Below are 23347 nucleotides of genomic sequence, written 5' to 3'. Positions count from 1 at the left end.
AGAGGTTTATGGACATGTCTTGAGTGAGACTGTTCACAGTGAATGTGCAGCTTTCACTCTGAGAACTAAAACACAGGCAGATGAAAAGCAGGGGGTAGGCAGCTACTCTTACTTTATTTCTGCCCGTGAGAAACTGACAGTGTAGAAGAGGCAGGTTTATTTAAGGTTATGCAAAGAACGTGGCAGAACTGGGAATCTGACCCGAATATCCAGGGACCTAATTCAGTGTTTCAGCCAGAGGCCATCCTTGCTCTCTTCACTTTTTTTTTGCTGAACTCTGAATTACACTGACTTTTCATTCATCCTGTTTTTATCAAGCTACATTTTCAGACTGAGTTGCACTCGCCTGGGCCAGTGGGCCATTGGGTATGTGACTGGCGATGGGAACATACTGCAGACCATACCTCACAATAAGCCTCTGTTTCAAGCTTTGATTGATGGCAGCCGGGAAGGATTGTAAGTACAAATTCTTACAGCCAGCCTGGCTATGAAATCCTGATTTCCTTGTTCTCCTAATTCTTCTATAGGTAGTTAAAGATGTTTAAAACAGAGAATCTGCATATGGTGGTTAGCATTCTTTCGGAGTTTAAGGACCATTTATTTAATTCATTTAAAAACCACTTGTTTCTAGTTAATTCCGTTAACCAGAGTTACTGAAAGTTAACCAAAGTTATATCTCATAGCAAATAAATTCCATGAGAAAATAAAATGAGACAGCTGTTGCATTGATCACTCCTTCCTCCCACAGCCCCCCACGAGTTCCCAATGCACTTAAGCTTGCTGAACAGTTATTACTTCCAGTTACTCATGTGTCTAACTCTGGACAATGATTTGAAAGCTATGTAATTGCTTTTTTATATATTGTGCAGCCAGAACATTTTCCACATTCTAATAGTTTACAGAAAAGATTTATAATTATTAGAGAATGTAAGTTTATAGGGAGAAGTAGTACATTTTTACTGGGTTGGCTGAAGTAACAGACAAATATTTGGTGTTGGAATCTTTTCACTGGGATACATGTTTTGGTATACCCAATATAAATATATATAATGTGAGAGAAAAAGGAAAGGCAGTTGATGAATCCTCAAAAAACCAAGATTGATAAATCTTTTGCAACCATGTATTTTTTCTCAGTCCTACACAGTCTAGTATTTTTTTCTGGTATGATGATTTCATACTTGTAGTAAAAGCACACATATTGGTAGTATTTCTCTCTGACAAAAACGGGAGCTGAGAATATTTAATGCAGAGTGATGTTTTTGTACCTTATAACTTTTTCATTATGTGACTTAACAATATATGACCTTTAAGAAACTGTTTGCAAATTACAGGTAACATAAACCTGAATATAGAAAAATTTAGGGTTGCTGTAATATCATTTAACCTATTGCTAATTTCCCACATGACTAAAATGCTCCCATCATGTAGATTCTTGTCATAATATACAGATATGTGCATATGTAATGTTGTGTCATATATAGTATATATATCACAATACAGATACACACAAATGTGTTACCATCTTTTCTGCTGCTTTACTTGAAATAGTCTTTAGAGTCCCTGAGCATGATGCTCTCAGTGGGGAAATCGCTAGGAAGTATGAGCTCACTGTGGAACACAGATCTGAAATAATGCTCTTTTGAGCTACCCCTAGAAGGTTATCTGCTAATCAAAGCTTAGATGCATTCTGGTGGTAGCTGTGCAAGTGACGTCAAAACCTTTCCTCTGCTCTTACAAATATGCTTGAGCATGTGTCAGAATGAATGTGTAGCAATTCAGTTGCATTCAAAAGAAAAATAGATGGCTGAGGAAAGATGATTTATTTTAGTAATGTCTACTGTAACTTATTCTGCCCCCTTGAAATTTTTTAAGTATGATTTAGCTAATAAAGCTAAAGATACATGCATATTTATAACAGTCTTCTTGTGATGCAGCTATCTGTTCCCAGATGGACGAAGTTATAATCCTGATTTGACAGGATTATGTGAGCCCACACCACATGATCACATAAAAGTCACGCAGGTATGTTACAGAGTTTTGAGTTACTTCGTAATCTTCACTTCCCATAGTATCTCACCTAGCAATAATAATAAACTTTTATTAAAATGTGAGTAATAAGTTCATAAGAGTGAAAATAATGTTGTTGATAGAAGGGTTTAGGTAAAGAACAGGATAAAAATCCTTTTAACTGTAGAGCTGATTGTGATGCAGATGGCATGTCTTGGAATGTTTTGTTTATTGTGAGCCTTTTCCAAGTGAGAAGTGTTTTAAACAGCTTTAAAAGGTTTTTCTGATATCTGTGTGACAACAGGTTTATGTAGCTTGTTTTTTCCTTGCTAATAGCAGAGGGAATACAGAAACAAAATGAGGATCAAATAACAGTTTTGAAGCCTGAGTCAGAATGGTACAGTTTGTTGGCAAGTCCAGGAGGAGGAGTATAGTTCATACATCGCAAAGATATTCTGGGGTATCCAGTTCTCTCCTTTCTTCTTTGTCTATGGTGCAAATCAAAAAAGAGATCGGGAAAACAGCAGAAGTAATGAAATGCCTAAACAGAGTCACTTTGCAGAGAATTGCAGAGAAAATTAGAATATGAAGTTGTGTTTATAGTCTTGTTAAGTGATGATGTGATTAATTGTGCAGATGTTTGGTAGTCAAGTAGTAGGAAGTAGGCCCCCCAAGACAAATGCTTGATTAAAAATGGTGCTGAAATCAAGACTAGAAGGTTAAGGCATACTGTGTAGAACATTTTTCCTGATGAAAACATCTGGAAGACTTGAGGGTATGTTCAGTGTAAGACATCAGACTAAATACAAGCCATACTGTTCCCAACGATCTTCTGTTTCTTCAAATCAGACTGGATGACCTGCTGAATCTTCTGTACTTCTGGGTGCTCCATGTGCATTCCATCTCCAGAAGTATTTTAGAAAAGAAGCATTCTTTACCATCTATGGTATTATCAGAAATACCATTACAAAAATATCTGTTTTGTAAGTAAGAGAATTCCTAAAAACAATTACCTGAAGAAAACCTGAATACTTCCACTTGTCTGACTTCCATCTTTTCCTTCCAGTCTTAAGATAGTAATGAAAGAGTAATGGAGATTTATCAGGTATTTGTGTTGTGCAGAGCAGTGGTCTAGCCTATATACTCACTTTTTCTCAAGGAAAGGAGAAGCAGCACATGGTCAGTGATTACCTTGTTCTTCACAAGCCAATCATTTTATTTTGAATCCATTGAATGAATCCAGTTGTGAATCCAGTTGTTTGTGAACGTGTAGTTATGAGGACATCATTAGCTAATTATGATGGTGATTCAACAGTGTGAATTATATGAGTCTACCTTAAACAGTAGATAACTGAAGAGGTTTAAAGTTGTCACTATACCTACCTAAACTATGAAAAGATGGTATTAAAGTGGCTGCAGGGCTAGATTGCTGCAAATGGATTCTTTGCTAAAGCTCCACTGTAAGCATCTTTACACTGACTACAGCTGCAGATACAAGCTCTCTCTTTTGTTTTCTCTTTTTCTTAGCCTCATGTCCCCTCACTTTACTTAGCAGTAGCTGCTTACTTTCCTGTGACCTAGATCCTACTTACTTTAAGCTTTCAAAATTTGGTTTTTCAAGGCTAAAAAAAATTTATTTCAGTACAAATATTGAACTGTCAGTTCCCCAACAATAACTAATTCTAGAAAACTGTTCTGGACTTGAGTTTTGTCTGGTTTTTATTCCTCCTAATGGTGGTGTTCTGCCTTCCTGTCAGTCTTGTAAGGAGGCAAAGTACTGAATAATCTGTGCATGACTGTTGCCAAGTTATCCTGCAGGGTGTTCTTGCCATGCTTCCTTCACAAGGATTGTGTACTTTAACATACTGCTATACAGTGTCCTTGCTGTAGGTAGAAAGCCTTCTCACTTGTCAGTTTTCAATCCAGTAATATTCCTAGTCCTAAACTCATACCTAGAAATGAAAATCCCAGTTTCGTCCCCATTCATCACTTAGCTTTTCACCTACAACTATATGTTCATTTTCTTCCTTCTAGCTGCAACCAAAGAAAAGCAGATGTGTGCCTTGCATAGCAGTTACATGTTACAAGTCTGTATAAAATCTAATAGGCACAGATATCTTAAACACTTTTTGGCATGAATTGTAGTATATCACAGGTTTGAGGAAGCAAAAATGTAAGCTGTTTCAGTAACCTTAGTGTGGCTTTTAGATCAGTAGCAAGGGTTTCCTTGATAAATAAGTAAAGCAGGTTGGGAAACGGTGTTTGGAGAGTATATTCTTTGTGAACAGGTCATTGGAAAGAAATAATCACTTGACTTTCTTTTGTTACAGGAGCAGTATGAATTGTACTGTGAAATGGGTTCCACTTTTCAGCTGTGTAAAATCTGTGCAGAGAATGACAAGGATGTGAAGATAGAGCCTTGTGGACACCTTATGTGCACTTCTTGTCTTACAGCATGGCAGGTACTGTCATAATTTAGTTTGTGGAAAAGAGAATGGATTTCTCTGTTACATTCCTGTTTACAATGTGGGTACATGATTACTTTTCCAGGTGCAAGGATGTATATATTTAAAATGATAAACTTCATTTTGCAAACCAGAAATCCATGAAAAACAAAGCTCCAGGAGTCTTTGCAGTCTGGACTTGTAGTTTTGCCAAGGCCATTTGCTGACTGCTGCTGAGTGGAAGCTATTTCCTGAGTGCAGTACCTACTCAGACAGTTCAAGCTGGGCATTTGGTGCCAATTCAGTCACTTCATGATGTATTTAAAGGCACAAAGAGGACACGTAGCTGCTGGGAATGGATATCTGACTAGACAGCATTTTATGAGGAGAAGGGATGTCTTTGGTGAGAGAAGGATTCAGTCAGTAGTACAGGTCATAAATTGACCTGTGGAAAATTAAGCTTTTGGGATGCCTGTGTTTCACGTTAGAAACGTGTAGCACTAAAACATTTTAGATGGTTGTTGGACTAAGAGATTGAAAGGAGGGGAAACTCCCTTCTCTCAACATCATTTATGGAACATCAGAAAAACCCAGAGACTTCCTGGTAGCACAGGTTGGTGTGTTTTGTCCCATCTTGTTCACAGATGCACCAGTCTGTGGGAGGAGGGAGAACAGGTACCTTTAGTTCAGGGCAGTTGACCTAAAAAGTAAAATCTAAAGCTAAGGTCATTCCTCTTTACAATTATGCATTGTCCCTGCCCCTTCTTTCATACCTGTATTTTATGGGGAGAAGACTCACCCAGTTCTCAGAGAGAACTTTGCTCCACAGTTTATAATCAGTCTTTGCTTACAAATGTAGTGAGAAGAGTAAAAAGAATCCTTGAGTCTAGTCCATTTTGGACCTGCGTTTAAATGAGTTCACCTCCATTAATGTGTTTTCATTCTTACATTTGGGGCATGTCTTCATTTCATGTCATAATTTTCCTTTTCTAATTAGGACATTTTCTACCTAATTAAGAAAGTCTCAGTGGCAAACCAATGTGATATATCAGAAGTATAATTTGAGTTTTTCTTCCATTAGCAATAAAGCTTTCTTGAAAAAGAAGTACTCTCAGTTTCCAATTTTGTGTTCTTTGTGAAATCTGAGTTTGATGTTCCAAGCACAAATCTTTCAAACTGGCCATAGATCAGAAATTCTGAGGAAATTCCATTTGAGGCATATCCACGTAAGGATATTTATTTCACTACTAAGCAGCTGCTGAGATGGAACAATGTTTCTCATTTCAGGAGTACCCTTTCTCTATTCTTTCAGGTTTCATTCTGAATGACAGATATAGAGGTCTGACTGCATTAATCATTGATATAAAAAATTCTGAAAAATTCTGGGAGGTCTGTAGCTTGTTGGTTTTGTTTGCTTGTTCATTTGTTTTTTGGCTCAGCTGACAGGGCTAAGCAGAAGCCCTGACTGAAATCTTTGTACTTTTGATTGTTGGGTCATGGTAGGAGCATGTTCCGATCTTGGGGCAGTGATGTGCTCTGACTCTGGAGGCTTGAGAAGCTGAGGTCCCCAGTACTTGGCTGAGGGATAGGGCTTCAGGAAGATGATGACAAAGCATTTTAGGCTCAGAGAACTGACGTGTTGGAAAGCACCAGGCTTCATCAGAACATTGCTACCAGCTGTAATTGGTCAGGTACATTTCAGACTTCATTACAAATTTAACTTTTGTATAATTAGCTAGGCAATGAAGAAATATTACATTGTAACAGCATCAGCTGTTGTGAGCTTCTGGTGGGTTGTTTAATTGGCAGCATAATGGCTCATTAGGCATGCCTCAAGAGATCCAATACAGATGTTTCCACTAAGCAGAAAAAAATTGAGTAAGCAGCATCAGATCTGCATAGAATACTAAGGATGATTGAGCTGTTCACCTTTATGGAGCTCAGTTGCTCAAATAAGACTTGGTTTACTTGTTTGCTTTATTTTGTTACACAACAGGAGTAAAATTTACGCCACAGAAGTCTACTGCCTGAAAACTACATGTTTTCTAAAAGCATATGGGCATATAGGCTGTATTGTAAGGTTCATAATGTTCTAAATAACCTTTCTGAGAGCATGGATAAGTGTGTGTACTAATACAGACATCTTGGATATATACTTATACTATTAAATACGAGTCTGCTGATGTGTTTGGTTACTAAGGCTTTTTAAAAGAAAGGATGGAAACTGCTAGTGCAGAACTATTTGACAACACAGGTACAAGAAAGCCCTGAAAACTAAAAGCTCTGTGCCTCGTTGATAAGGGTTTTTTTAGAAAATGAAGCTGTAAGGAATTGCGTAGAGTGAGGGAGGACTGCTGTTTGCTTGACAGTGGGTACTTCAGTAGGACCATATAATTTGAAGATGGTTTTTGAGGTAGTAATGTTTACTAATTAGTTGTACTTATGGTGCTGAAAGTAGAGTACATATGTCTTTCCATACAAAATGAAAATCCACTACTAATCCTGCAAATGATGTCAGGAGACATCATTTATACTTACCTGGCCTTGTGATGCAGCTTGTCCAAAAACTCTAATCATCTGTCAGTTTAGTAAGACTGGCAAGTGTCAAGATAAAAAAAATGCTAAAAAAAAATTAAAGTTGTTTTTACATCTGTGAAATCAAAAACCTGTGCTTGCTTGGTTATACTGCAGTATAGGTAAGTTTAGAATTAATTTTGGTGTTCATATCACTTTAGCTGTCTGTCTACCTGACTGCAATTACAACACAATGTGATTCTGGTATCACTTTGAATTACCTTGAAATCTCAAAGCTTCATGGTTCTTCTGGGTGTGGGTTTATTTGTGGTTTTATTTGTTTGGTGGTAGGTTTTTGTTTTGGTTTTTTTTATAATTCAAATCTATGTTGTGCTTCTTGATGGAAATATTTCTTCATAAGTGCTTGAAAGACTTTTCTCTGGTTTTTGTTCCTTAGTAGTCTGAATCTAAAGGCTTCTTGTTTATTTCTCATGAGAAAAAAATACATATCTGAAATAAGTAAAAGGAATTTAATACGGCTGCTTGAAAATCATTGAACACATAAAAACGAAAATTCAAGTAGTTCTTCTGATAACATGTGAAAAGAATTCCTTGTCTTATAAAATGTATTAAAAATGTAGTTAAGTCCTTATTTTTTATGTAAACTTAAAAAAAGCTGTTTGTAGCTTTAGGTGTTCTGAATGCTAGTAATGCTGCAGCTGTGGTGGACTGAATATGTTTTTCCAAGAAGAGCTGCATGCTGTAAAGCTTGCCTGCATTTCCTAACTTCACATGAAAAAGAAATCCTTTATCGTTAATATAAAAGATATAGCGTAAAATGCATTATCTCTGTCTACACACCTCACCTTCTTTCTCTTGAAGAAATAGCAAAATTGTAAGCCTGAAAGGAAACATGTTGCTTCTTGACCTGTAATATTAAGACTGTTTTAGTGCTTTGTAGAGGCAAGTTACATTTTCATTAGTAATTTAAGTGAAACTTAATCTGTTGAAGAGAGACAGCTTTAAAAGTGCTGTCATTTTAAGATTTACTATAGTTAAATATTTGTTAATCTGTTTCCTCTTTACTCCAGTACTTCTTTACAAGCTTTTAGAGACAGTTAAGAATGTTTCTGTGTAAAAGGTACAAGTCCTACTTTTAAAATTATTGCTGGTTGTTTTTCTTTTTTTTTTTATATGTATCTACTTTTTTGTCTTGCTGTAGGAATCGGATGGCCAAGGCTGCCCTTTCTGCCGCTGTGAGATCAAGGGAACTGAACCAATCATTGTGGATCCCTTTGATCCCAGGGATGAGAACTCCAGGTGCTGCAGTATTATGGATAGCTTTAGTATGCCCATGTTGGACTTGGATGATGATGATGATAGAGAGGAATCTCTAATGATGAATCGTTTGGCTTCAGTCCGAAAGGTAACTTTTCAAACGCTGTACCACAGCTAAACCCAGAACGTTTGTAAACAAAGCTGCCTGTAACTTTAAACAATGAGAGGTTGCACTTCATGCTTCAGCTCTCAGCATTTCTCTGAACAGTTGTTGGGTCGAAAAAACAAAATGCATCAATACTACAGCATTAAAACTGAAGTTGAATTGGAGAAAAAAAATATTCCAGATTCTCAGCTGATGTGAACTGAGATAACTCTTTTTGTAATGGGCAAAGCATGAATTTGCACCAGGTGAAACTCTTACCCAAACTATTCTGTACGGACAATTCCCCAAGCTTTTATTTGTAAAGAACAAAAAATTTCCCATATACATTTGTTTTCTGCACATGTGTGTACACATGTATAGAGTGCTTTAGGATTAAACTTGAGTTTTTAAACAGTTTTCAACATTATTACTTTAAAGTGACTTGACACCTAATTCATACTGTGCACATGTAGTTTTTAGTTACGTTTCATGTGAGTTGTCTATGATTTTTTTTTTTCTGTAATTTTTGGTATTAGGTACTCTTAGTGGGAAAAGTGTTTTTGAGATTATCCATAGTGACTTTGTGTTTTGGGATGTTTTTTGAGCTGAAAGTGCTCTGTGTTAAATTCTGGGATTTTCGTTGCGGGAGATTTTATTACTGATAAATAAGCACTGTCACGGAAAAAAGTTTATTCTATGGTGATAGTTTTTACTACTGTATTTTAGCCTGGGATAGATTTTGTCAGAGGCCATGCAACACTGATTTTGACAGAGCATTTACTAGATTTTACCTTATACTAAGGTCATCTAGATTGAATCGTTGCCTTAGAATTAATTCTGTAACATCTTACTTTCCCATTTCCTTATCGTCGTATTTCTTAAGAAAAAAAAACGTTCTTCACCCTCATATCTGAGAGTATCTGTCAGATAATATACATGCTTCTGATGTCCTTCCTAACCTCTTAAGGCTTATGAATCATTCTTGTGTTATGTACGTAATACAACATGGGCTACCCCTGGGAGCAGTTTATCCTTCCTGCCTGGACTTAAATTGCAGTCTGCAGCATGACCTCGGTGAGATAGCCTTGAATTGATGGGCTTTTATAATGCTATCACTTCCATGATAAGGCAAAAGTACATTATGCCTTTATCAAAAGAAGGAACAATAGGTTTACTATAAGAAGTCATCTTTTCGGTATCCACCAAGAGCTTGAGTGCTTAGGTGCCTTGCTATTTTTGTTTCATTGATTTCATTGTTCAGTGAAAGAAATCTTTACCCTGCCAGCCTCTTTACTTGAAATTGTTGAATTATTGCATCATTTGGTGATGTTTAGCTGCTGTTTTCTCAAAATTGTTACCACTGGTTTTGTAGTGATGGTCTTAACCATACCACCTGTGTGTAATATGGCATTGTTTATTTATACTATTTGTTAGCAATGTCTTCATCAGACTTGCCTATTTCTTTAATCATTATTTTTCCTGCTAATCAGTGTATCTTTGGAGCCTGCAGAAAGAAATTATATTTTTCTCTACGACATTATGTAGAATTTTACTCTTTTTGGGATTTTCTTTTGTCATTGATGCTGTTCATATGAACAGGGTACTGCATAGCAGCTATGTTGTAGTAACATAGTTTGTTGAAATGATGGAAGTTACATGGCAAAGACAATAATTTAACTCTTGCAACCAACTTGCTGGTACTCTTGTTACTTTGTAATCTCAGTGAACAACTTTTTCAATTCTTACTTTATTGCATGGACTGTGGTAAACTTCCTCAACATAAATCTGTTAATCCTTGAAAATCTAATGGACTGTATTTGTGTCAAATCACCTGGCTGACCATTATAAGAAAAATCTGGCTAGTAGTGAGCTGGGATGTTAAACTTGTTAGAAGAGGAGAGTTTCAGGGACATGAAGTTCTGATGAAGTGACTGTAGGGCTTCACAATGTGTTGTGGAAATACTCAATCAGATATCAGAAAAATACCAGTTCTGCAGTTTATCACTCTTACCCTGAACTGTACTCAGAAACTCTAAGAGTTATCTGAATTAAATCTCTGAAAGACCTCAGACTTGAAATTGCTTTAAGGAAAAGAATAATCATGAAGCTCCTTAGTCATTCTTAAAAGACATTAATAAGTGGATACACATTAAGAAAAATGAATAATTCTTGCTAGGTGTTATGTATGAGTCAGCAGTAGCAGCAGATCACCTCTAACAGGCTTTAGAGAAATCCACTGCAGTTAGGCTATTTATCTGCCTCATCAAGCAGCTTATTTTTTTTTTTTATTTCCAAATTGTCTTCAGATATTTCTTAATAAAAGAAAGATGGAGAGTGGTGCCAAAAGCCTCTGTTAATTGTTTCCTTGCCGAGAAATTTCCAGCCCAGTGGTATCAGATTAGCTAATGCAGTTATTGCCCAAAATTTTCCTTTTCTTAGCTCTATACCTTTTCTTCTAGTGAAGCACAACATTATGAAATGCACATTTAAAAAAGTGCAGATTACAGGCTCAGGTAAATACTAAAACCAGCTTTTTTTTTCTTTTGTTTTGTTTTTAAAGGGGGCATCTGAATCTCTAGTAGAGTATGTTAGCTATTCCATAATGTTTCTTATTTAATTGTCCTAATGAAGGAGGAGTTCTCTGTCGCTTTTCCTTGGTACAAGACATAATTTGATAATCTTCTTTTAAAAAGAAGGAAAATAAGGCAAATGGATAGTGCAGGAGTTCTTGCTAAGGGAAAATAATTTTGAATTGATAAGTGCTAAGGTAATTGTTTGATTCAAATAATATCCCATGAAAACATAGAGGAGGGCTCTACCAGTATAGGAGATTAGGAGGTTTTCAATACCTGAAAGTGAATTAAAATTGTCTATAAACACTTTTGTCTAAAAGTAGATGAAGTTACCCCATCTGGGGAGTTACTTTCTTCTCTGAAATTAATTTCCTAGATATCTGAACACACAAAAACCTGGTTGATTGATTCATGCTGTACTTTAAAATAATGATAGGAAATTGTCAAGGCTGAAAGACACAGTTTGCCATGACTAGGCCTCTTCCAGCAGGTGAGTTAGGTCAAATTCGGTAAATCACTACAAAAGACCTTGGCTCTCAAAATATGGGAGGAGACTATGTTTTAACTCCTTTCCATATTATTAAGTTGACTTTTTTCTGGTAATGGAAGAAGGTATGTATTACATAGTAATAATGTTTTTAACTTCATTATGTAAAATAAGACTTGAAATATGTATCTAGATATTCCCTTCAGCAGTACCTGAATCCATACATACATATGACTTCCTTGGAGCACCTGGTTGGTGGGAATTTATTGAGATCATGTCACTCAACAGGAGGGACTTACTTAACTGATTAGTTACTAGTATTTGAAGGGTATAAATGGTGGGAGGGAGTTTGCCTCCTCTAATTACTGATTCCCTTGGCAGCATGCTGCTGACTCTCACCGACCTAACTCCCTCCCTCTACTTCACATGCATTTTCTTGGGTCAGCAAAGATCAAATAGGGAATAAATTTGTCTTTTTAAAAACATGTTTATAGTCACCAGTGTTAAGTGACATAAATTCATATCCTCATATAAGTTTTTAAGTCCACATAACGCTGATATGCCTAGGTCACAGCTTATCTTAACAAGAAATAACAAATATGTGAGTTACTCTTACCTGATTATAAATAAAGAAACTTTAGAGAACTACTTCTGTTGTAGGTCTGCTTGGATCGTCTTAGATGCCTCAGCAGTTTGAGTTTGCTCCAAGGACATTAACAGGCAGGATAATATTCCTCAGTGAGTCAATTGTAAAGATTTATGTTGAATATGCTTTTCATATGTGCCTATCTGGCAGAAAAGTATTTGAAGTTAAAATTCTTGTTTCAATAGGCTGACTGCTGGTATTTCCATCAGAAGAAACCTTGACTAGAAATGGTAATCAGGCTTTGGAAGCAGGCTTTTTCTTGAATTCACAACTGCTTGGTGCACACTGATACCAGTATATCCCAGTAATAAATACATCTGATGGAATAACACAAGTGTGTTATTTCTGCAGTACAACTGCAAAGTCAGTCACAGCTGCTTTTCCCTTGGCAGCAGTCACGCCAACCAGATGAAGTCCATGTTGTTACAAAGGAGTCTGTGTTCTTCTCCTTAATTACATCTTTATTGCACAGGTCTCTGTATGGTGCAGCAGAGCCCCTTTGTACACTGAAGGTCTGTCTTCTGTCACTGCCAGTTCATTTGAGTTAGTTTGTGCCTTAATCGCTTGCTTGTTTAGCTTTTTGTCACTCTGCTCTCTCATTGCACATTTTTTCCCAGCGTACAGAAAAGACACAGAAATCTCCAGTAGGTGACAAACAGAGAAATTTTAGGAGAGTGAGCCAAAAAGAGTAGATATTAATACATCTGTCAATGCCCTGGTATCCACATGAGATGCAGCCATCTTGTTGGCCGAGCTGTCAACACACATCAAATGATGCAGCTAGACAGGTTGGATGGGGGTGGACTGAAAAATACGGGATTTTCATAATGGGAATATGATGGAAATCTGATACTGAATGCTGAGGTAAACCAGTTTGTTGCTGTGGAATACTTGGTTTTATTTTATATTTAGTGTCAGTGGATCCAAACAAAGAATTATTAGTTTGTCCCAGCAAAGCTTTTGCTCTTATTTCAGCACTGAGCAGTGATACGGTTTAAGCTTCCTTGTAGGGGGAGAAAAGCTACTTCTGCTTGCAGCTATTTTCCTTTTTTTTTTTTTTTCTTTTATTGTGCCTGTTAAGTTACCCTTTAACCTGTTGGCCATAATCAATTCCCTTTTTGAAATCTCAGCATGTTCTGTTAGCATTGTGGCTGTAGTGTAGCATAGTAGTCCTGGGGGCTGAAAGATTACTTTGCTATTTTGAAACAAGAAATAACAAGGCATGGATGTAAGGCTAAATTCAAGTCCTTTCACACATTTACTACTGTGAAAATCTTCCATTTTGTTTTGTTAGTTGTGATTTACTGTCCATGGAATGTGATAGGGGTAGCTAAAATGCCAAGCATATATGGAACTAGAAGTCTATCACATAATTCAAATTGCTTTCTTCGTTGGGTTTAAAAGCATGTCAGGGTTTAAGGATCTTGAACTTTTAAGTGAATGGGTTTTTAATGTGAATATTCTGTGAATTTTGGCTCTGCAAAAGCTAGAGTGTTGTTGCAGCAGAAGAAAAGAAGTCTGACATGGATGGGACCAGTGGTCACACTGAGGGAAGAGGGCATCATTTTGCCTAATGATTCTTTAGGGCAGAACTCTGTAAGAGAAAGTTGCCAGATGGAAACAGGGATGGATATTCTTAAAATGATATCACTACAGTGCTGTTCACTTAGCTGGGATTTGTATAGCTCCATGCCTTCTCTCATTTGAGACTGTCAGGTTGCTCTCTCAGGAAATTATGTTAATTAGTGTGATGATGCGACAATTAGAACATCTTAAATTCCAAACATATGTTTCCTGTCCAGTAATTGGTTTTCAGTATTTCCTATCTTTCTTACTCTTTGTTTCCTACTCCTATGACATATGATTGTTCTTCTGGAACAATTCCCTGCTGACTGAAATGCATTATGTTGTGCAACACCATAAAATGCTGCGAATTAACTACAGCAATTTCATTTCTTTTAAATAATTACATCTTTTTGGAGGTGTGACCTGCTTATTTGGTTCTATTTCAGATAATTTGGGAAATAAATTCATTTTGTGTCTGCTGAAGTCAATCCTTTGAGTAGATTGTATTGCATGCTTCTTGGCTTTCAGGAATGCTTTATGGAGTTACAACTAAACTTTGAAAATGAATGCTGTTAAATGATATAATGTTTATTATGCTGTTTAACTGATAGATGCCTCCTGATAAGGAAAATGAATTGACAGTCAGTTTGTCATTATTCTATAATTATGGTTGCTCAGGCATGCTTGCAAGATACATATCTTGCTTAGTTATTCAACTTTCCTTAATGTTGAGAGGCTAAATGCTTCGATAATTTAACTGCTTATCTTTATGGTCTCCCAGTCAAGGACAGGGTCATTCCCCAATTAAAAGAAACAAAGAAAATTTAAAGACTTTATTCAAGGCATTTAATGCATATATTGAGACCACCTCTTCATTGAAGAGAGAAACTGGGAATCTTCTGGTAGCCATGAAGACTACAAATCTTAAATTGCTCTCTCTTGAATTTGAATGTTTAGTTGTGACACGGAGCTTACACATGTAGACAAAGTGGGGAAGACTAAATAGCAACAAAAATCATGCTGATGATGGAGTTGCATGTTACCCTTCTAGCTTTCACCACCTCCTCACCCCTCTCCTGCATTTTCGTGCACTGTTGACAGTAATACTGTGGTGGCTCCTATTTTTGAAGGAAATGTGGTAGCAATCCCTGTTGCATAGAACAGGATGTTTAAGCTAAGCTGTAGAACAGAGAATTGATAAGGAGTCAGTGCACTAGATCCTCTTCCTCAATCTGCTTTTGATTTTATGAAGTTTCCTGTTTCTTTAATATAATCCCTGTATGTAAATAAAGAAAGGTAACGTTGCTTACTTGTTTACCTTGTTAAAGAACTTTCTAGTCTCATCCCAGTTACTATGGGATGTTCAGCATTTGTGAGAAAAAGCTATGGAAGAGAGGGGGAAGTTTTTATCATGGAGGTTTAGCCTAAAGATGTGTGCATTTTTGCCTCTCTAGGCAAGCTGTGATGTGAGAACACTGGGATGTCTCAGTGCACAAGTGGCCCAAGGCTGATCCTTGGGGGGAATGTCTTCCAGCAACTTGTCTACTCTCAGGGAAAGCACAGAACAGCACAAACATCCAGGTTTATTATAATGCACTGAAACTCATGCAGTGAGTTCATGGAAATAACTTGAACTGATCTATGCAAATGCCTGAGCTGTGCTTGTTAAAACTGAGCAAGATGAGGGGCAGGGAGTAGTTACAAAATTGGGTGGAGCCCTATATTGAGGGTTGAAATCTTTGGTTCTGATGAATTTAAAAGGACAGGTTAAGGAAAAAAGAAATTATAATTTGTCACTGGAGGGGGATGTTAAATGTTTGTGTTATTAGTTCAGTATTTGTTTAAATGATAAAATTGTTCTAAAATTATTTTTGTAATTACTTCCTCATTTTTTTTGGTGATTTCACTTCTTTCCCTACTGACTTGCTGGTGATTTTGATTGGTAAGTTTTCAGTAGATATACATTCTATTTTGTATGGAATTATGATTTGAAAAAGGGCTGTAATTAGCAGGCAATATTATGGGTGTCCAGCTTTTAAAAGTAATCTGTAGAACTTTAGATGGAGTATTCTCTATAAATAAAAAGGTTATCAAGGGTAGCAGTGCTACGGTAGAATTTATGATTTTTTTCTTCATGTTTGGCAGTGATTGTTAGGTTTTTATATAAATTGCTGGAATATACATTCTCTTATTTTCATCACAAGTTAACATGGGTCTTCATTTTGAGGTAGAATGACTTGTAGACTTCTTTTTCAGTAACTATCAAATGAGCTCTACTGTCCAGATGTCCATTATGAAAAATGACTATTATAATTGACTATTAGTAAGTATCTGATTGGTATCAAATGTTTTAGTTGTGGAATAGAAGTTGTATACTTCATCCAGGTAAAAGGTAGTTTTATTTTTTCTGTCTTGAAGTGCAATGAGAGGCAGAATTCACCAGTGACTTCCCCAGGATCTTCCCCTCTTGCACAAAGAAGAAAACCCCTTCCAGACCCCCTGCAAATCCCACATCTCAGTCTTCCACCTGTACCTCCCCGTCTGGATCTGATTCAGAAGGGAGTAGCACGGTCACCATGTGCCAGCCCAACCGGGTCACCAAAGGTAAATGTTACTGAACCATTATTTCTGGATATAAGAATTTTGAGAAATTGTATTTGCTTGTTTCCAAGGTGAGCTTTCTGGTCTGTTTTATGTGATGGACTGTTTCAAAGCTTTCCATGGATTTTGCTTTTTGTATGATTTTGCTCTGTCCAAAAAAACCTTAATTCCTTCTAGTTTAATGAAACTTTAGATTAGATCCATATCAATGAAGTCTCTTCTCTTTCCGTAATACCTTATGTAGTTAAATGTTTCTGACTGCATGTGTTGGTCAAATATGACTTCAGTTTGCCTGATGACTATATTGTACTTGACTATGGTCAGAATTTTAAAGACATTGCAGTAATGGATCAGTTCTGTAACAAACTCTGATTAATGAAAATAAATAGAAGCTAAAGTTTCCTGAAAATAGATTTAAAGGTCATTATCTCATTAAAATTATATGTTTTCCTTTCATGATGATTTATGTTCGATTTCCACAGTGTTCTTACAAGAAAAATATGTGCAGATACACTGCTTTCATAACCTTAAATGGCATATAATAGGACTCAAATTTCAAGGGAAATAATAATGACTATAGCCAACAAGATTGTATGCTATGTATGGTAAAACTAATGATACTAAAGATTCAATGATTTTTTGAGTGGCTAAGCATGAAAGAGAACAAATACTGTTTGTTGCTCTCTATTACAGGTTGATTGTTTTATTGTAATTGCTGTATAGAGTGAGTTAGATTTAAATTTTTCATTTTTATATGATTAATTTAAATTCAAGGCGTGACTTCAAACCTATGTTCTCATAATTCAGTTTGAAGTACCTTGTTTCTTTTGTCAGGTTTTTACTTTAAGGTTGAAAATCAGTATCTTTTTAAGATTTTAATGGTTTATAATTTAGAAGAAAAAATAGAAGTCTGAATAGTTTCTTTAATCTTCTTTCTTAACTTCCTGAATTATGCAGAGGAATTTAACACATTGAGGATATACACAAAAAAAAAGCCACATCCCTTAAAAATTAGTTTTACAATAGGGCTTTTTGCAGAGTTCATGGCTTTTAAAAAAAAAGTAGACCAGGGATGTCATTAATGTTGCTTTAATTTTTTGAAAATGCTTTTTTTATGTGAAACTTTTCCTGGGGAAAAAAAACAACTTTGTGGGGTGCAAGGGAAAAAGCATGGGGGCAACAAAGACTAATTCCATACTTTTAAAAAAATTATATTTAAGAAAAAAAAAATCTAGTCCTGCCAAAACTACTCCTTCAGGGGAAAAAAACCCCAAAACAATAACTTTTCTATTTTTCTCAAGTTAAAAACTATAATTTATAACTATAAAGTATAACAAAAAATCTGGATCAGGGTATTATTTTCCTGTGTTGACAGTGAAAATAACTATTTTTCTTGACCAGCAGGTGAGTTAAACACTTCTTTATTTAGTTTACTTCCTTTTTATATGCATAGACCTCTAGGTGGAGTAACTTTATTTTCAATTCAAGTCAGGTGTTGAGGTGCTGCTTGAAGAAAAGTGCTGGGCTAGCCAGTGAAGTGAGAGCAAATGCTGTTCTTACTGTAAAACTTCTGTGACCTCCATTTCTTTCAGTGGTAATAATATGCAGGTTTACCAAAGTCCAAGAAAATTATACATTCCCAGGGAAATAATCTTTCCTGTATTCCTTATGGTAGCTAGAGATAAAACATTTGTAAAGACCTGGCCAACTGTTACTTTGTAAATTGCCATTTGTAATTCAGTCATAATGAAAATGTATTGGTTTTGTCAGATTTGTGCTCAGATTTGTGCAGCTACAAGTTTTTTTTCCTGATAACCCGGGTTTCTGCTTTTTAGTATTAGCATACATAATTTTAGATCACATTTAACCATTTATGATATAATTCAGTTCTTAGAAAGCAAATATTCTGACAAATGTTACTTGCAGATAAGCTAATTGCAAGTAAAACTACAAACTAATTAGGTTGTTAGCTGAAAAACTGAACTGCAGTTCAAACAGATTCAGCAGTCCAGCAGTGCATGTCATGTAAAGATTGGAGTCATCCCTAGGTATATAATTAAAAATGAAGTAATTGTTTCTTCTTCCCCTTGCTCTCTAATCATTGCTTTTTGTGCTCATTTGCTGTCACCAAGTCATTCCTCTGAGATGTGGATTTTATTTTGTTTGGGGCTTTTTTCTGCATCAGGAAGTCTGCTTTTTCCAAACACTCCACAGAACTCATTTCAGCAGATGAGTAAGTGATTCAAATGATCAAAGCAAAGGATACTGGAAAAAACTATGGGTCAAATAAACCTACCAGAGTTAGCTGTCTTTTCTGCTTTCCACTCCTTTCTTGGGTTACTCCTGCAACAGCAGAAATGGGGCATGCTTTCTGAAAAGGGCCAGGTTGTCTGCAGAAGGCAGGCAAGGCCTGCATTTAGCCTGCTGGCAAGTACTGTCGTGGTGCCAAGAAAGTAGCTCAGTGAGAAACGATAAAGCCACGCTTGGTCATGAGCAGCATTCATGCCTCTGTGTAACTTGGCTTTTTTGTCACTTCTGTGTTGTTTAGTCTTCTCCCTGTATGGTGAGGAAACAAGACAAACCTTTGCCAGCGCCACCACCTCCCCTGCGAGACCCTCCGCCGCCGCCGCCGGAGAGGCCTCCCCCCATCCCGCCGGACAACCGGCTCAGCAGGCACCTGCACCACCCCGAGGGCGTCCCTGCCAGGGAGCAGCCCGTGCCCCTTGAGGGATGGTGTCCCAGGGACGTGTTTGGGACAGGTCAGCTGGTGGGCTGCCGAGGCGGGGGCGATGCTTCCCCCAAGCCAGGACTGACGGCCATTTCAAACCTAAACGGAAGGCACGGCCGCATGAATTCTGAGCAGGGGTTTATGAGGAAACACAGACGTCACGAGCTGCCTGCAGAAGGTGCCAAGGTATTTCAAATGAACTGGGTGTTGAATCCTCATTTGACACACTACTGCAGCATTGTCTTGCATTGGCTAACACACTGTTGATATTAGCCAGTGATGATTTGTGGTTTCTGAATCTTTTCTGTTCGTAAGCTGCTCATAAAGAAATGATTTGTTAAATACTGTAATTTGTAAAGCAAAAGTACATGAGAGTCCGAGTTACAATTTTCACAATGTATCACTGTATGCTGTAATAGTACAGCATCTCAAGTCCACTTTGGAAGTGTCATATGCCAAGACTTGTGTATGCATTTGCTGATGGAATAGTAGATATTCCAGTTCTCTCTGTTGTAGGTGAGGTGAATTCTGGCCTTTAGCAGCTTCAGGCACTTGCAAAGCCATTTACAGCTGGTCAGGCTTATCTTTGGAAAGACATCAAGTGTTGATGTCCTAAGAAAAAATTCCTAGTTCTGCTCTAATCAGTTTTATCAAAGCAGCTCAGTAATTTATTCATAGAGGTTATTAACTCAAAGCTGCTGCTCTTTTGTTGCTTGAAGACTACAGAGCTTGTGCGAGACCGTGTAGCTTGTGCTAAGACGGATGGATTTGTGGTTAAGTCATGGTAGTTAGAAATCTTTTTCTTTCCATCTATTTGCTTTTCCCAAGACCACAAGCTATTTAACCTTTCTATCTCCAGTTACTTTCATTTTGTGTGTGTGTGTATATATATGGGGTTTTTGGTTATTTTGAAAGTACGTTACTGAAATTCAATTAGTATTGATAAGGGGTGTTGACATATATGATGAAAGGTACTTAAGTCATCTATGATGTTATATATAATTAAATTATCATTATATAATGCTTTTATCATCATTGAGGCAAAGCACCAAAATTTTACTTAGAACTAGGCTGTTTCTTTAAATGCTGCAGGTTTTCTTCTGCTTTTAAAAGGATACTGGGTTTATGTCTTCAGTTGTTCCTTCATGTAGCATTCTTGTTGTGGTCTGGCACAGTACTGAAGCTGATAGAATGAATACTTCTCAAATTAGAATACCCAGTCAGTGTGGAAGTGCTGTTGTAGCCTGGAGAAGTTACATGTGCATACCTTTAACCAAGTACTGTTTTAACTGTTATCTTCAGGTTGTAGATCTAAACCATTTGATTGAGGGAAGCAACCCTGAATTACTATTTCAGGCTGTATTCATATTCATGGGGAAACATGGAATGAATTTTCTTCCCTGATTCATATATCAATTGTAATATAAACATTTTGTTATTTATAGAAACCAAGAATTGGGAGGAAAATCCTGGGGGTAGGGGATGAATCCTGGCAGGCACTGTATCACAGTTTTAATAATTAATATGTTTAGCATTTTCCCATTACACTTCATCTCTCTCACTTTGCAATCTTGAAATCTTAATTTTCTCCCAGGCAGTTCAGCTGTAACTGAGTGTCTGTCTAATAACTGTCATGTGAAACGTCTTCTTTTGGTGAAGTTTTAACATATTCTACAGCTCCAAAATGGGATGAGCTGAAACAAGCTTGAGGGTTGCTTCAGCTCTGTGGTGTGAACTCCTGGGAAAGCCTTTACCCACAGGCTTCTCAAGGTCTGTTTTGTAATGCCTAGTTGATGAATATCCATGGTGATAGGAGGAGATATCCATTGTAATACTTGTGTGATTTTTAGGTTTTTTCAAATGGTCACCTGATGAATGAAGAATATGATGTCCCTCCACGGCTTTCACCCCCTCTTCCAGCTGGCTCCATTATCCCTAGTATAAAGTAAGTTAACTTTATCTATAAAAGAAAAGTGCTAATTAATGTCAGATAATAGCAGTGACGCTCTGGTGCTGAAAGAAAAATGTGAAAAGGAAAGAAATTAACTGATACAACTTGATATGCTTTCTATGAATTTTAATGTGCGTTTACAAAGGAAATGTAAATGGTATTGATTAAATGGGAGCAGTTCTAATGTTAATTGAACATAGCATGTTTGTATAGGAAGAGAGGATAAATTATGGCAGATCTTGCTCGCAGGCATTTGGCAGTGGGAGCAGGTACTGTCTGGTTTTGCTTCTATTACTACAGGAGAAGTGTGGTCAGAGCTATTTATCACAGGAGATGACAGATTCTAGGGAAAGTGCTAGGGCTAAAAAATGTGTTCTGTCACTGTTCTGCCCCTGATCTTGTCAGGCTTTCTGGGCTTTCGGTACATGGAGCTTTATCCAGGATTCACGCCATCATCTCTTACTTGCTGTGGCTAAAAAACAAACAACCAAATCCATTTTATATCATTTTAAATATGATCAACCTTCCTGAGTTCCAGAATATGGTTTGGGAAGTTTTGTCATTTCAAGTTGCAGACTGCTGTTAGTCTTCCAGTAAAATGCCTGTTTATTTTTTAAATAAAGATGTTGCTGTCATAGCAAGTATCTTCAGATTCTGAATGACACAGGATTTTGTACAGAACAAGATATATTTAAAGTCAAAAGCTTGAAAGTTCTACAGTGTAGTCTATCCTTTTTTGTGTTTTTGTAAGGAAATTGGAGCATATCACAATAATGCTATCTTACAACTGCTTTCCTGTGTTCTGTTTGTGATTCTTGCTGTTAAGTAATATAATTGGACAGTCAGTTCATATTAGTCCTGAGAACCTTCTCACTATTGTGTACCCATTCAATTTTTGTGTTCAGTTAGCTTTAATATAGAAGACAAATATATTTCAGCATTTTACTAATATGCTGGGTTTTTTCTTCTTGAGCACTACAATAAAGGTGCAGTGGAGCATTGTCTTTTCTATTAAGAAACCTGTTTTCAGATGACACAAGTGCTGGGGTAGAGTTCTCCATTGCTTCTTTCCGTTCAGAAGAAAATGATAGAATATTATCCAGACATACCTGTAATTAAATGTTGGGATGTAACCTGATGGAGGTAGGGTCTCACAGGAGTACTGGTTGGATACCTCATGTAATCAGTCCCCTTCTAGTCTACTTATTTCATAATACAATGCAAATCTGAAGACGGGAATATTCTTATTTTTGTATCTCATAGCATGGAAAGACATCCTTCTTCATGAGTATCCCATTTTTTTTACTCAGATACTTGCAGGTGTAGCCTAGAACCAAAGTACAGTGTATACATAGAGCATTGGAAAGTCCACGAGGTATTGTAACAATATGTACAGGCACAAAAAATCCATGTCAGGCCAATCCAAAGCTAGAATGTGTGACTTCAGCTTGGTCAAAAGAAATGCTTTCATTAACCAAAGTCTTCTGAATAGAAAAATGGTGAATTCCAGGACGAAGGAAAAATCTTCATTTGCGAAAACCAAACTCCATTGATTTTTGAGGAAGAAATCAGCTTTCATTTCTGTATCGGCTTTGTACTTACACCTTTTAAAAATTACACAGGCAATTCTAGATTTTGATTTTTAAAATGTAAAATTATCAATACATAATGTTAGAAATGAGAAGTTCAAATTATCTAATTACTAAAATGTCACATGGAATGACTGTTAAAAATAAAATTTGGTCATTGTATGTTCTTTCTTTAAACACTAATATGTCTATTTTTAATTTATTTAAAATTAAGTTTTTGTTACCGCTAGGAAATACCCCAGTAATGTATAATATTGTATGACAATGTGTAGGTGGAAAAACAGGAAGAAGAAAAAAAAAATGTTTAAAAATATTAATTTGCACCAGCCACAAAAAAGTAACTCAAATAATATCTGTCATGACTTAGTTGGAAACGTCAGAGAAAATATTTTTACAGTCTGTTTTTCCTCCTGTTAAATTGACTGCACTCAGCACTCATAAATGTTGAACTATACTTGATTCAAAATGCTCTGCTATTCACAACCTTGCTACTCTGATTAATCTGGGCAAGTTGCTAATTTTTTCGTACTCTCCAGTCTGTGCAGTGTTGTGGATTGAGAGCTGGTGTGTTTCATATAGCTCCAAGACATTCTGTAATTCCATACATTTGGCTGAAGGATACATTGATAATGTATGAAACGTCTCAGTCTAAATAATAAGGAGGCAAAATGATCCTTACTTGAAACTTCACACTTCTAAAATGTCCCTACTTAAATTGTTTGATCAGTTTTTACTGAATATATGTTACGAATATGACTTTTTTTTCTTAAAAAGTTACATTAATAGAAAAGCACTGGAGTTTTTGGGGTTTTTTTCCT

The 23347-nt window shown here is 36.5% G+C and overlaps 1 protein-coding gene across 2 annotated transcripts in view; it reads left to right on the top strand.

Moving 5' to 3' along the window:
- Positions 1–23347, top strand: part of CBLB (Cbl proto-oncogene B) — a 132220-nt gene that overhangs the window by 87492 nt on the left and 21381 nt on the right. For both annotated transcript variants that reach the window (XM_069022118.1, XM_069022128.1), the window contains exons 7-13: positions 319–456; positions 1935–2022; positions 4338–4469; positions 8188–8391; positions 16079–16264; positions 18810–19175; positions 20840–20934. In XM_069022118.1, coding sequence (XP_068878219.1) covers positions 319–456; positions 1935–2022; positions 4338–4469; positions 8188–8391; positions 16079–16264; positions 18810–19175; positions 20840–20934 — 1209 coding nt within the window. The remainder of the gene's footprint in view (positions 1–318; positions 457–1934; positions 2023–4337; positions 4470–8187; positions 8392–16078; positions 16265–18809; positions 19176–20839; positions 20935–23347) is intronic.

The sequence above is a fragment of the Aphelocoma coerulescens genome, chromosome 1 (genome assembly GCF_041296385.1).
Source record: "Aphelocoma coerulescens isolate FSJ_1873_10779 chromosome 1, UR_Acoe_1.0, whole genome shotgun sequence".
Classification (NCBI taxonomy): Eukaryota; Metazoa; Chordata; class Aves; order Passeriformes; family Corvidae; genus Aphelocoma; species Aphelocoma coerulescens.
Note: the sequence above shows the minus strand (reverse complement) of the source record. Positions and strands in the feature narration are given on the sequence as shown.